At 33.5% G+C, this 15793-nt stretch overlaps 3 protein-coding genes across 3 annotated transcripts; 2 read left to right on the forward strand and 1 right to left on the reverse strand.

Moving 5' to 3' along the window:
- Positions 1–151: 151 nt before the first annotated feature.
- On the forward strand, positions 152–6677 carry LOC125868218 (diacylglycerol kinase 2). The gene is made up of 8 exons (XM_049548852.1): positions 152–274; positions 1873–3079; positions 3491–3866; positions 4145–4221; positions 4527–4646; positions 4734–4898; positions 5026–5163; positions 6225–6677. Exons 2-8 carry the CDS (start codon positions 1967–1969, stop codon positions 6378–6380), a joined length of 2145 nt encoding a protein of 714 aa, XP_049404809.1. The 5' UTR covers positions 152–274; positions 1873–1966; the 3' UTR covers positions 6381–6677.
- A 2165-nt stretch (positions 6678–8842) lies between these two features.
- LOC125868033 (protein DELAY OF GERMINATION 1-like) lies at positions 8843–9872 on the forward strand. Its single transcript, XM_049548631.1, has one exon. The coding sequence runs from the start codon at positions 8854–8856 to the stop codon at positions 9703–9705; it is 852 nt and encodes a 283-aa protein (XP_049404588.1). The 5' UTR covers positions 8843–8853; the 3' UTR covers positions 9706–9872.
- A 1049-nt stretch (positions 9873–10921) lies between these two features.
- Positions 10922–13876, reverse strand: LOC125867513 (protein disulfide-isomerase-like). The gene is made up of 10 exons (XM_049548042.1): positions 13688–13876; positions 13047–13077; positions 12663–12950; positions 12356–12541; positions 12143–12268; positions 11928–12062; positions 11704–11823; positions 11453–11570; positions 11244–11356; positions 10922–11163 (listed from the first exon to the last, which is right to left on the reverse strand). The coding sequence occupies exons 1-10, from the start codon at positions 13843–13845 to the stop codon at positions 10924–10926; spliced, it is 1515 nt and encodes a 504-aa protein (XP_049403999.1). The 5' UTR covers positions 13846–13876; the 3' UTR covers positions 10922–10923.
- Positions 13877–15793: the final 1917 nt, after the last annotated feature.

Consider the following 15793-nt stretch of genomic DNA (forward strand, 5'->3'; position numbering starts at 1 on the left):
AAATAAAATATTATATTTTATTTTAATTATTATAAAAATCAAGCCGTGTTTGTAGCTCTAGAAATTGAGTCCCGCCTTTAAACGTTGCTTTCACTTTTTATTACTATTTTTTTGCTTATAAAATTCAAATAGTTGAGAATTTCTTCTTAATATAAAATATACAATTTTTACGTATAAATAGAGATTCTTCATAAATTTTTTGATTTTTGAATATTCTATTATAAATGTCGAATTTTTTGCTCATCTCCGCAAATCCCTTTTGCCGATTATTCAGGTTCCTGATCTTCTACTTTTGATTTCCTTTTTTTTTTTTGGTTTAATATAATGTATTTTTGAGCAATCTTCATATATGTATGTAATTTTAATTTGTAGATCTAAACTCAATTTTTTATGTTGATTTGAGGATTCATATAGCTAGTTTCGGATCGATTTCATATGAACTGATAATGTTTATGTCAATATATAATATAGACATTTTTTGTTTTTTTTGGATAGCTATGTGTTTTTAGATATAGATATGCTTTATTTCTAAGGTTGTGTTGTTTGGGATGTAATGGGAATTTTAATTTACATAGTCATTGTGAATTTGGGTAGACCTCCACTTGTGGGATTACGTTGGGTATGTTATTGTTGTTGTTGTAGCTATAGTGAATTTGGGCAAGGCACCACTTGGGGGATTACGTTGGGTATGATTATGTTGTTGTTGTAGCTATGATGAATTTGGGCAAGGCACCACTTGGGGGATTACGTTGGGTATGATGATGTTGTTGTTGTTGTAGCTATGGTGAATTTGGGCAAGACACCACTTGGGGGATTAAGTTGGGTATGATGATGTTGTTGTTGTAGATATTGTGAATTTGGGCAAGACCCCACTTGTGATGATGTTGTTGTTGTAGCTATTGTGAATTTGGGCAAGACCTCACTTGTGGGATTATGGTGGATATGATGATGTTGTTGTTGTAGCTATTGTGCATTTGGGCAAGACCTCACTTGTGGGATTATGCTAGATATGATGTTGTTATAGCCATTGTGAATATGGGAAAGACCCAACATATGGGATTACACTGGGTATGATGTTGATGTTGTAGCCATTGTGAATTTGGGCAGTTTTTGATCCATAAAGTGCAAAATTATTGGGGATTTGTGAAGGGTGAACGGTGTGGTGATTTGAGAATTCTACTTCAAAACCGTGTTTGGTTTTCATTCGCCATCCTCTTAGGGGTTGTGTGGGATTGTGGGATGGCTACCTTCTATTGGGTTTATTATTTTGTGAATGAAAATATGAGGAGTGAGGTTTAGTCTAGTTTGCCTCTTTTATTTTGATGGATGTTTGGAGTTACCATATAACTCATGAATAAAAATCTTATGCACTATTTTTATTGCACGTTTATACATTAGTTATTACTTGTACGGTTTTGCCTACTACAAACTCCATTATGCATGCTTCAATTTGTTCAGTAGTATTCTTTTAGAATCCAGTGAGATCAGATTATATTCGTTGGAATTTGCAACAGCGAAATGGTCCTTATGGAAGACAGGCTCATTTATGATGTTTTTAAAAAACCTATATTCTTATATGATATCATGTTTAGATTCACCTACATCGTCTCAGTTCTAAGATGTCATTTGATAGAATAATTCTCTGATGGAGATTCAGTTTGACTGAAGAAGTAGCAATCTGTTGTCCTTTAGCCTTGCTCGTGATATCATTTATGGATACATTTGTCTTTGGAGACTATTTGCTTTTTAGAGTATTATATATTTCTGGATGTAGTTGAATATTAGCACATTATTTTACTACCATACTATTCTATTAAAATTTCTTTACTTTGCTTATCTTGTTTTGTAATTAAACAAAGTTTCTTTTGGTAGGTTAAGGTTTCAATTACCAGAATTGGCTCCATAAGGAATAGCCTCCTGGCTTTTTATAGGAGTTGAAAAAGAATAATGAGACATTGGTTTAACAATGGTTGATATCAGTGTTTCATTATTGAGGTTGCTGAACAGCTCAGACTTTTTTAGTTCCTGTATCTTCGCATGGTTGGTTACCGGATCTCTTGGACTCTTGGTTGTTATATATGTATTGCATAAGTGGCAACGGAAGACATCTCTCAATTGGGTTAAAGCTGCTGCTGTAGCAAAGAAGCAAGTGTGGGAGAAACTGAAGGTTCCCTTATCACATCATATGTGGGTTGAAGATTTTGCTTATGGTGTACAACCATCCACATGCAGTGTGTGCTTATCATCACTTGTTTCTCCACATAACTTAAGTACAAAAGCTGCATCACATTCTTCAGTACATCGTTGCTCTATTTGTGGTGTCGCAGCACATTTTTGTTGTTCTCAGTTTGCCGCAAAGGATTGCAAATGTGTTGCACAGGCTGGATTAAGCCATGTGCGGCACCATTGGTCCGAAAGATGGACTAACTTGGATGAGAATCCTGAGATGTCTGCATTTTGTTTCTATTGTGACGAACCTTGTGGTGTTCCTTTTCTTGATGCATCTCCTACTTGGTATTGTTTGTGGTGTCAACGATTGATACATGTCAAATGCCATGCCAAGATGTCTGAAGAATCTGGTGATATTTGTGATTTGGGTCCTCTCAGGAGGCTTATTCTCTCTCCACTCTATGTTAAAGATGTAGAAGCTGAGACAAAAGGTGGTACAATGTTAAGTTCTCTGGCAGAAAAAATGAATGCCAATGGGCACATCAGACGAAAGCGTCATCGGAACAAACATGGAAATGACCTCATAAATGGTAAAGTGCAAGGCAGTTCTGCCGCAAAGCTAGCTCTGGAATATGTGATCAGATCCCTGGCGCCTTTGAAGCTTTCCAACAGTGAGAGGAATAATGGCTACTCTGTAAAATGTAACAAGCTGGGTGGCAGAAAAGGTAGCCAGAACAAATTGGCCTGGAACAACCAGGAAAATAGAATCTTGGGAAGATCTAAAAAGTATGCACTAGTGGATTTGCCTCAGGATGCTAGACCTCTTTTGGTTTTCATAAACACTAAAAGTGGAGCTCAAAATGGTCCTGCTCTAAGAAGGAGATTAAACATGCTGTTGAATCCTGTTCAGGTGAACTTTCAATTAAAGGCTAAGACTTAACTAGTAATCCTGCATATTTAGCTGTCCCACGCACAGCTCTATTTAGAAGGAAACAACTAGAATAATTAGCTAATGAGTAAATTATAGCAGATGTACTTAAAGACTATCTAAATGGCTCAACTTGGCTCTTACACTTACGTAAGCCAGTAGCTTGGCCCTATCTTTTGCTATGGCCAGGATGTACCTCATGCTTCCAAATCACAAATGCTCATTCTGTCTGACATGTCTTCTTCATTTAGAATGTGATCTATCACCATCCTCATTTTCCTCCTTATTTTGTAACTTGAAATAATCTAAGTTCTGTTTATCTGTCATGAAAAGTGTTGTTTCTATGTTAAAGCAGTTCAAACTGCATAAGAATTTCATTTTTCATAATTGCAGGTATTTGAACTTGGTCAATCCCAAGGGCCTGAAGCTGGTTTAGAATTATTTAGTAACTTGCATTACTTTCGTGTCTTGGTCTGTGGTGGTGATGGGACTGTTGCCTGGGTCCTTGATGCAATTGAGCGGCTTAACTTTGAATCGCCCCCACCAGTAGCAGTTCTTCCTCTGGGAACTGGAAATGATTTGTCTAGAGTCCTGCAATGGGGTGGTGGATTTGCGATGGTTGAAGGGCAAGGTGGACTAAGACCCTTTCTGCATGATTTGAACCACGCTGCTGTTACAATGCTTGATCGTTGGAAAGTCAATATAATTGAAGAAAAATCTGCCTGTAACACCCCTAAGGTGCAATCAAAGTTCATGCTGAATTACTTGGGTAATCTTCCATCTGTTTGCATATTGTGACTTGTCTTATTTGATTTGGGTGTTTGGATGCCATTTGCCTGCCCTAGGATGGGGAAAGGGGGTTTATGATGCTAACCCAGAATTCAATGAAAAGCTCCTTTTATTCTGCTATTTTTATCTGTGATGCTTGGACATGCCTTTTAGTACTTATACCTGTACTGCTCTAAAAAATGTAATGACTCTCAATGCTGCTTGCATGTCCTGTCACAAGTACCTTTTTGTCTATCAAATTAATCTTTTCTGTTACAGGTATAGGATGTGATGCAAAGGTTGCATATCAATTTCATATGAACAGGGAAGAAAACCCTGAGAAGTTTAACAGTCAGGTATGAACATGCCATTTTGAGCCTCCGTGATCTCTGAGCTGCAGTTGTTTCATAACATAATATATGAGAATGTTTATTTATATGTTCTCGAGAATGACCTTTCCAGTTGCTCATATATGTTCTCCGGGAAATAATATATAGAAAAACAATGGACAAAGGTTCAATGGACATCTTTGAAGATGATTGGTTTTTATTGCTTGTTGTCAATAGATTACTATGCTTTTGTTTTCTTCTGTTTTAATTAAATTCCATTTGGGAATGTACTGTCTGTGTTGTATGTGTGTCTAAACAAGCTTCTCCTACAGTTTGTAAATAAATTGCGATATGCAAGAGAAGGTGCTAGAGATATAATGGACAGAACTTGTGCAGATTTGCCATGGCAAGTATGGCTTGAAGTTGATGGGAAGGACATAGAGATCCCCAGGGTACACATTGCAAAATCTGGAAGTCAAACTGCTTCTTGCTTTCACATTTGTAATTCCTAATCGATCCCCTTATTTATAATCTATCAGGATACCGAGGGCTTAATTGTGCTAAATATTGGTAGCTATATGGGTGGAGTTGATCTGTGGCAAAATGAGTTCGAGCATGATGATGACTTCAACCACCAGTCAATGCATGACAAAATACTTGAAGTTGTTTGTGTTTCTGGAGCATGGCACCTTGGCAAGCTACAGGTATGGAGAGTTTCCTTCTGCTTCCATTTCTATCTATTCATCAAGTCTGCCTCTTTCACGTTTTCCCCCTTTATTACTGCTTCAGTCTTTTTCTACTATTTAACTTCTTACAATCCTTTTCTTTTAGGTTGGACTTTCTCAAGCGAGGAGGCTAGCCCAAGGGGGGACTGTAAGGATACATGCTTCCAGTCCTTTCCCTGTCCAAATTGATGGGGAGCCTTTCATACAGCAACCGGGTTGTTTAGAAATAACGCATCATGGACAGGTACCTAAATTTCCTCGGTCGAGTTAACATGAGCCCTGACATGAAATGACAATACATTGTATAAAAATGATAAAAGCTGGTTCTAATTATTTCACAATTTGGAACCTTTTGTATGTATCTTGCCTGATTTCTGGCTAATGATAACAACAAAACAACATACCCAATGAAACCCCACAAAGTGGGGTATGGGGAGGTAGAGTGTATGCATACCTTACCCCTGCCTCGTGCAGGTAGAGAGGTTATTTCTGACTTATGATCAAGTGGATATTTCTGAAACAATAGATTTAAGAATGGCAAAACTTCTTTGTTTATGCAGTTTCAAGAGGATTTTACGAAAGAGTTAGGTTGTTGATACTTACCTGTCTTTATTTGTTTTAAGAGCATACAATGGTATTGGCATCTATTTATTCTTCTTTTGCACTTAAAGACTGCATAAGGCTGAACTCATAAATTGGACTCCACAAAATGTGTTGTAAATCTAAGCTTATTCTTTTAGTTATTTAACCCAAATTGTTTTGACATTCGATAGTGGCCCAGCTCTATACGTGCTTGGTATTTTCCTGTAAACTAACCCCTGGGCGTTGTTATTTCTTTGATTGACATAGTTATGTAAATGGTGATTGAAGATCTATCAGTATTGTTCATGAACTACAATCCAATTAGTTACATTAAGTGGGTTGTGGTGTCTAAATTTCTCCTTTCTACTTGTATTTTGAGTTCAGGCATATTACACTTTTGTTTTTGATACATGTGTATAAACCTTCCTTTGAAGGCTCAATTCACAAACAATAATTTTCACTAATTCATTTAAAATGTCATAAATCTTCTGGTTGAAATTTATTCTCTGCTACATAGTGTTTCATGGAAGATAATTTCCGGTTGTGTGCTTTGATCCAAAATCTTTTGCAACTTTCAGCAAGAATGTGTCTAACTCGCTTGACTTTATTCAAAGTTGTCAAGATTCTTGCTGAGTTAATTGTCTTTCTGAGTGAAACTCAAATTGAAGGTTTCGTTCTTATTTCCAATCTGGCCTCTTAATCTTCATCCTGTACGGTTTCCAGATGTTCATGCTGAAGAAGGCATCAGGGTCCAACGAGCCTAGAGGTCACGCGGCTGCTATTATGACAGAGGTTCTAGTGGATGCTGAATGTAAAGGTCTCATAACTGCAGCTCAAAAGAAGGTACTTCTTCAGCAGATAGCTCTCCAGCTTTCTTGATTTTCACTTCCATAGACTGACCTCATTCAGCTCATACAAACACAAGTTTAGTCACTCATATTCTTTTCTTTTGTTTTTCTAACGGAGGGAAAACTTTTGTACACTAAAAGAGAGTGAAAGATTTTTTAGACATAGGAGATACGAGATAATATAGAAGACGTGAGTTCCAAATGTAAATTTTTGAGTATACAGTTTTCTTCTACAAATAGGGAAATCTCTTAAAGCTTTTGCAACATGAAAAATTATTTGTTGTTATCTATTATTCATTTGTAACAAGTATTGCACAAAAACCACTTTGATCAGGTATTGTTTTGGATGGTATGATAACAACCTAGATAGTTGATATGATTGTTCACAACATCACATACTATGGCTACTTCTTTATGATACATATTTTTGTTGTCCTTTTGAGCCGAGAGTCTGTCAGAAACAACATTTATATACACTAACCTCTTCAACCTTATTTGTGAGATTATACTGAGTATGTTATTATTGTTGTTGGCCTTTTGAGCCGAGGATCTATCAGAAACAACCTATGTACACACTACCCTCCCCTAGCCTTATATAGAGTATGTTATTATTGTTGTTGGCCATCGTAAGTGTTACGTTGTGCTTTATAGGATATCTTGCTCTTGGAATATGTTTCACTCTTTGTTTCTTAATATCTTGGTTAGGTCAAACAATTTTTTATGGTATTGTGCTTGTTTCCTTAATGAAGAAGTTACTATTAGGATATTTTGAAAACTTAGGGGTACCTTTGAGAAAAGTTTCTATAAAAAGATGGGTCCCACCATGTTATTATTTGGTTGTATCTGTTTGAGTTGCCCAAAGTTGCAACTTGAATGAATACATCATTTAATTAGTTTGTAGTACTAGGTTAAAAGTATGTACCGTATTTTATTTTATTTTTTAATTATTTGGTTGTATCTGCTCAAACATTGTTATATGAAATAAAATGAAATATGTTTTTAATAGGAATTGGCAAGAATATTGTAGAAGCTCCTTTAGAAAAAGTCTAGCAAATGACGTACAAAAAAGTTTCTATTTTTGGAAACTAAAAATATATGAAGCATACAATTGGAGCAACTTGTGTATAATGAAGACAAAAAAAAATTACCCCCATCATACGTAAACGAAAAAAGCCCACCGTTGGAGCCTTATAAAAAATACTAGTAGTTTGGTTCGATCAATTATTTGAACACTAATATTTTGATTACTCAACCTTGTATAATCAAAATTCAATTGGTTTAACAATCAAAGAGTCCGAGTGACAACGTTAAGAATCAAGGTTTGAATCTGAATAGATGGAATGTGATTTTCAAAATGCTATTGTATTCGTGTTGAATTTCTTCAATATTTTTGAGAAGTTCATGTGATTAGCTCAATTACCATTTGATTACGTTCAAATTCTACATAACTAGTATGATGTATATCTTAGACATTCAGCTTCTACTAAATAACCATATGTATTTAAAAATTAATTGTAATGTATGCAAGTTGAAATGAAAATTAATATAAAGATCAATGAAGATTATTATAAGAATATATAGTATGTAACACCCAACAAGTGGAATATAAACGACATCATTGACACAATATTCGATGCAAAATTTCATAATATGTCCACTTGTTGTGGTTCAGAATTTCATTCATAATTCATAATTTAATAATATATGTAACAACATTTATTTATATAATATAACATCGCCAACAAAAATTTAAATATGAATCTTCATGCATGATCAAACAATGAATATAACCCAATAAATTAAAGTAGACGGTCCTTTTTACAATATGATTTCTTAATATTATTATTATTTTATTATAATTTAGCTAATACTGCTCGCATAGCCCACTGGTTCTTACACTCTGGTTTTCTTTTTTTACTTATATATATATATCATCACTATATTATTATGTTAAATATAAAGTTCTTGTAGCTTTATCCCAAAAATCCAAATTTTCTTTTATATGCAAACCGGTATGTATTATGTACCTAAATACTTATTTGGCTTTTAATTTCTTGTTCGTCGATTGTTATTGTTATCTGTGTTTTTTTGTGCTCCGATTATTATAGCCTTATTACTTCATTATTGTTACTATATTTTTTTTCAGTGCTTTATTTTCTTATTACTATTTACTATTGCTTTCATATTTGATTTTATTTTTTTTAAAACTGTTTTAAGATGTTTTGACTTTTGTCAAGGGTCTATCAGAAATAACTTCTTTCAAAGTTGCATGCACCCTAATATTCACTTGTGATATTATACGATATAAAATTGTTGTATTGTTGAAAAGAGAGATATTTATCCAATCTACATTAGGTACATCTTGTTATATTTCACTCTCTATAAATACTCATCCTTACTATCCCAAAGTAGCAAATTTTGATTTCTATCTAACTTTTGAGTTTCCATTACTTCATCCTTTTGATAGTCTCTATTTATATTGTAGATATATAAACCAACTCTCCATGATGAGTACTAGCAAAAATGGGCTAGAAAATGGCAAATCATTCCACAAGTTTTTCGAATCATGGCTCGTTAAACAGAATCAAGACTTGGATCAACTTGTACGTGCCTCAAAAGACAACAACAACAACAAGAACAACAATGACATGATGTTGTCACCTTTAATTCATAGTGTGGTGAAACATTATGAAGAATATTATAGAGAGAAATCGCGATACGCTAATAGTGATATTTTAGGCATGTTGCACCCCTCATGGTTAAGTAATCTTGAAGATGCATTTTTATGGATTGGTGGATGGAGACCTAGTATGGCTTTTCATTTGTTATACTCAAAATCAGGTATACAACTTGAAGCTAATCTTCATGAGTTAATTGGAGGATTTAACACAAAAGATTTAGGAAATTTAAGTGGTAATCAACTTGTATTAATTGATGAGTTACAACATAAGACAATAAGTGAAGAAAGAAAGTTAAGTGAAAATTTAGCTAAAGTTCAAGAAAGTTTAGCTGATACATCAATGGTTGAATTATCACATGTTGTGAGTGAATTAATGAGGGATGAATTAGTTGTTAATGATGAAGAGGAAAAAATGGAGAAAAATATTAGTAAAAAAGAGGAAAGTTTATTGGATTTGTTGAAAAAAGCTGATGATTTAAGGTTAAGTACAATTAAAGAGATTTTGAGAATTTTGACATCAACACAAGGTGTTCATTTCTTGATTGCTGCTGCTGAACTTCATTTGAGGATTCATGAATGGGGTAAGAAGAAAGATGCTGCTGTTTCTCATCATAAATGGTCATGTCAAACAATAAACGAAGAGCCGAATTCTGAGGGGACGTCTGTCAAAAATTAGTCATTCAGATCTATCAGAACGATACAGAGAAGATCAACATGGTACTTAATAGTTATGAATATTCTTAATTACTACTTAAGGAGCTAGCCAAATGTTATTAGTATTAATTACTAGGTAGATTGTAATAGGATGAAGTTCTTTTTAGGGCTTTTTTTTGTTTCATTTTTGTTTATGTAGTGACATGATTAGTTTAAGAATTAAAAATCCTTTTTTTGACTTCTTTTCTTTAGTTCTGTTACTGATGTAGAGCTATGATAACATATTTGCTCCGACTCTTCAAAAATATCGCTAAAGTGTATGTTGGAACCGACCAACAATATTTTAGAGAGTCCGACCAACAATAGACCCTTATGTTATTGCTGTCATGCATAAAGTAGGCTAGGAAGTTTAGGCAAACCATGTACTCTCCCTGTTTTATCTTATATGACGATGTTTTGACCAGGTACGAAGTTCAAGAAAAAAAATGACTTTGTGAGATTAAAAAGGAGTTTGCAATCTTAAACATGTCGTGTCATTTCTATGGTTTTAAGAGCCATGTCATTAAGGGAAAAACGGAAAGTTTAAGAACGTGTCATTCTTTTCGAGACATTTAAAAAGAGAGGGTAAGAGTGTCATTTTAAAAATTGTTTACTCAACTGCAATTTGCTAGTCAATTGCAAACACATGAGATGATGCATATAAAACCAGTTAATTGACATCAAGCAAACAGAAATTTTTTTTAGAAAAATTGAAGTTTGTCATGTAGAGTTGTCATGAGATAATTTTAAATAACAAGACTTTCTTTATTGTTCGGATTCTTCAAAAATACATTCACACGATGGTATTTTTAAAGAGTTTGAACAATATAGTCAACTTCAACTCAACAAGTATGAATTAACCATTTGCTAAATTTCATTGAAGCATTGAACAAAACTTCAAAACTAGTAATGTTGAGTTGAGGATTTGTCATTTGATAATAATAATAATGAAGATTCAGTTACAACTGATACATAAAATTGTGCAAAAGATATAACCTAAACTCAAAACATCAACATAAAACAGCAAATCCACAACAAAACTTGAGTCCTCCATGGAGACAGAATCCCAAAAACCTGAAAATCAGAAAACAAAAATATCAGAACTTTGATCATTCTATCGACAATCCAACAAACGATTCAACACAAGAAGAAATGCAGTAATCGTTATAATAAACACTCGAAAAAACAAGAATTTACATACTTATAGCTCATCTTTTGCTGAATCTGTTGTTACTGATTCTGGTTTAGTGGAATCAGCTTTGACAGATTCTGAGTCATGAGCAGCAGGCTTATCGCGATTCTTTTCAATAAACTCGATGATGGCTTCTTTTGTTCTATCACCTTCATACTGGGATATATTACCAGAAGCAGATTTGAAGTACAAAGTTGGGAATCCTTTAATGTCAAATTCACCTTTTGGAATGTCATTTGCAGTTGCATCCTGATTCACAACAGTATAAACAAGTAAGTATATTGCGATTCTTTATCATAATGACTGTCTTTAAGTCCCATAATACTTACAAGTTTTGCAATCAGAACATCAGAATCTTTTTCGAATGACAAAGCTACTTCATCCAAGATTGGAGCTAGTGCCTTGCAGTGGCCACACCAAGGTGCATAGAACTCTAGCAGTACTGTTTTAGGGGGCGGAAAGCAAAAGAACGATCCAAACAAGATATTAGTTCACAGAAATGAGCATTTGTCAAAGTGCTTAACACTGACAGACGTACCATTTTTGCCCGAGTTGAGAACCAAGTCTCGGAGGGTATCCCTAACAACCACCTTCACTGGCTCGTTGTTGACCTCAGGGATCGGTTCTGATTTAAAAAATTGCTTCAATTTACCATCCTGCAACCATACAAAAAGAGAAAAAATGAGGAAATTAGCAATCCATCGCTTAAATGCAGAAAACTCCTAACGAAATGATCCTCAGCTATGTTTATATGAATCCTCACTGACCATGTTTCTCTGTTTAAATTACCTTGTAATCCTTCAACCATGAAGCAAGAACATCAGGTTGTACATGTGTACTGATATACTTTTCGCCTTCATTGACCATTATAATGATCAGAGGTGCCTGTTTGGGCTCCAATCCAAAGTACTGCAATCCATATATCAAATGAAACATTAACGTGTGTCGTTATATATGGTCATTTGGAAAAGCCACTATTTACTAATCAGATAGGCTGAAACAATGTTACTAACTTTGAAAGCAGCTGCACCAGCCTCAACATCTCCCAACAGAAAGCTCAATCCGTCCCCCTTGTAAGACACAGCGACATCCTTATACTTGGACTGAAAAGCATCGAGCTCAGTGCTAAAGTTCACGAAAAGCAACACCTGCATATCACAAATTCATGGTGAGTAAAATAATTAACTCTGTAAGGTATGAACATGTTATAAACTTGTCCATCGGGTACCTTTGCATTGGGAGTTTTAAAGAATTTGCTAACATAAACTTGGTTTTCTGGTTCTTGATCGAAAATAGTGACAATAGGAACAGTAGCTTCTGCAATGAACTTCTCTGCTGCATCAACATCAAAATCCTGCACGAATACACGTTAAGTATCATTCTAACTGAAGAAACAGGTCCATATCAAACCACATTATCATTAAGGGAAAGAATATACAACCTCAAAATCAACAAAAAGCTCATCGAATGGCTTAAGGAGACGAATAGTTGGCTTATCAACTGGCTCACCCCGAGGGAGTAGTTTAGCATCAACGGTGTAAGCAAAATCATAATCAGCTCGTAGTTTCTCAGCTAATGTTATAAACTTCTCAAATTCCTCCCTGGATAGTTCAGGAAATACACCAACCTGAAAGAAATCACAAGCATTTCAACAACCAGTTGCATAGCCAGGATTTTTACTTTAACATGACAACCTCTACAATATACTAAGCAATGATTGAGGCGCGATAAAAGGTAACAACACTTACAACATTGATCTTTTTCTCATCGATAAGACTAGAAACATCTTCTTTCGACTTGATTTCAACTGATGCAGGACCAGATTGTTTCTTCAAATAAGCAACGATACCATCTGCATCGCGAGGACCTTTGTATTCTTGAACGTCTTTTCCTCCGTCTCTCAAGATCTTAATAGTTGGGAAGCCTCGAAGCTCATACTTTATAGCAAGTTCTTTACTTGAATCATCACTTGCATCAAGTTTAGCTAGAACAATTGGAGGATCATGACTACTCAAAATTGAAGCAGCTTTTTCATACTGAAAAAAAGATAACATTTTTATCACAAATCATATAACTTACAACAAACAAAAAAAGTGAAAAATGTCAAATTAATAATCTAAGCAAGTTAGTACCTCAGGAGCAAGTTTCTTGCAGTGTCCACACCTGTTACATTTAAAATGAACTTATCAGATTTCAAAAACAAATGGCTCTAAAGTAATTGGGATCTAATCTATGTTGCTCGGACTCTTCAAAAGTATAAACACATGTGTGTTCGATCATCCAAAAGCTATACATTTCTTGGAGGATCCGACAAGGGATTGGAAAATTTACAGTTGATACATCCTAAAAAAACCCTTTACACAACAAGTTTAAATACAAAATCCTCTTCAACACAAACTCAGAGGCGAATTCAGAATCTAGAGAGTTATATATATACTTTTAGCGAAAAAACAACGAGTTCAACTGAACCTCAGAGTGGTCATAACATAGAGGCAAAGGTGAATTCAAAATCTAGAGTTATACATTTTGATATGTATACATAAGTTTTCGCCAAAAAGCAATAGAACTCGCCCTAAATCCATCTCAACATAAAAAAAAATAATCCTAAAAGTCAACAAGCAAGCAAAAAACATCCTCCACAACACATATAAACATTAAAGCGAATTCAAAATTTAAAGTTCTACATTTCAAATCTATTCACATGTATATAAACAAATTTTATAGAGAACTCATCCTAGATTCGCCTCTGAATAAAATAAATAAAAAGAATTACCATGGTGCATAAAATTCAACAACAATAAAGTTGTGTTTGGTGATGGTGTCAGTGAAATTTGTATGGTCTAATGTTAACACATATTCATTCTCTTCTGCTATACAAACTGAAAAAACAACACACAAAACTACCAAAACACCACTCCACTCCATTTTCATTTTTTCACTCTTTTTATGTAATGAAATAATATAATTTTTTATTGTTGTGACAAACTGAGGAAAATGTTGGTCTTTTTATAATGTTAAAAAAATTGACCATGACAATATGGGTGATGACGTGTAAACATGTGATTGGTCAAAACATGTGTCAAAAAAGAATTATAATCAAAATCTGATTTATATTTAAGTCTTCTTTCATTCTTGAGTATATTGTCAAGTTTTTACCTTTTTTGGTTTTTTGGATTCCTTGTGTAATATAATGTAAATATGGCAAATTATAATTATTAACATTGTAATATTAATATATATTCATAATATGGTCAAACATAAGATAAAGTTGAATTAACTTCCTTATATTTTAGATTTGAATACATAATACAGAGATCTATTTTAATTCAATTACCTTAACTTGTTGATTATGTATATTTCCCATATTTGACTCCTTTTTTTTTTGGTGTGTGATATTTTTAAAATATAATTGACCAAAATATAAATGTTTTCTTGATAAGTCCAACGCACATAAGGCATGCCTAACTTTGGGACGCAAGCTCGAATGACTTAAAAAACTTATATGTATTTTGTTTGATATCGAACAAGAAAATTAAACAAAGCTAATATATAAATTCATATATAATTTGAATGATTGAGATGTGATTATTATAAATTATGAATCATTTTGTTTATTTTAGAAAAAATGATTCTGATGTGTATTCTTACGTATATATTAAAGTGTTTTTCAGACATTTCAATCTGTTTTTATTTCATTTTTACAAACCAAGACTTAGTTCTTATAATATTTTCAATTCTGAGTACTGTCTTGCTAATAATTCATAAAAAATAATAATTAAAAATACATTTACTTCCTTATTGATTTGACAGTATAATGGAAAAAAATTGTAGTCAAATTGTAATAGGCTTGAAAAAGGACAGAGCAATTTTATTTATCTTTTATCTCCTTTTATCCCCCATTGAACTTGGGTGAAAATAACTGCTCATATTTGACAAGTACATTTTGACAAGGGTCTTATCGAAAATAATTTCTACGTCTTCCAATGACAGTTTCGCATTGAGAATCTGTTAAACAACTAATCATTAAGGGGTCGTTTGCTACAAACATTGATAATGAAGAAATTAGTATTGCAAAGATTAATAACACATGATTAGTAATGCATGGATTATTTTTTGATAAGTGTTTGATTTATTGTTTCCCACTTAATCTTGTGTTTGATTTAAAACTTAACAAAAAAATTATTTCATATTATACCCTTTTGTTATTGTGAGATTGTTTATTTCATGTAATTGGGTCAAAGTAGATAACCGTCGGACAATATTATCTACTTTTTTTTTTTGGTATTTTCTATTTCATTTAACTAGTTGAGTATTTAAAATTGTTATTAATTTTAAGGTGTGATTGTACCACTAAGGCATGGGCGCTCACCATAGGCGAAGGGTGGTCCGATGCACACCCTTGGTCGAAAAATTATGTGGTGTACAGAAGCTAAATGTTAGTTATTATGAATGTATATTTAATTTTGCATACCTTTAACATAATTAAGAAAATTAATTGCACACCCTTCAACAAATTTCTGACTCCGCTACTACACTAAAGAGATCCTTGATGGCACGGTGTATTTCTAATTTTTTATTGATCAAATATATCTTAAACTTAACATCAATTTAAAACTACTTAAATTGTTCAATACCTAAAGCTACTAAAAAACAAATAGTTCAAATGGTTAATCGACAAACTACATTGAATAAAAAAAAGGAGAAAAAGATATTAGTGAAATCATTAAATTACACTAAACTAAACGATCCACAGAACATTTATAACTATTCCAATATAAATAAAAAGGAAATTAAATGACAAAATAAATTCAGGAAAAGAAATAAGGAGATGGTTTAGCCATATAGGGGTCTTAGATGGACTAAAATTTAATCCATGGAC

Source organism: Solanum stenotomum, chromosome 6 (genome assembly GCF_019186545.1).
Source record: "Solanum stenotomum isolate F172 chromosome 6, ASM1918654v1, whole genome shotgun sequence".
In the NCBI taxonomy this organism is placed as follows: domain Eukaryota; kingdom Viridiplantae; phylum Streptophyta; class Magnoliopsida; order Solanales; family Solanaceae; genus Solanum; species Solanum stenotomum.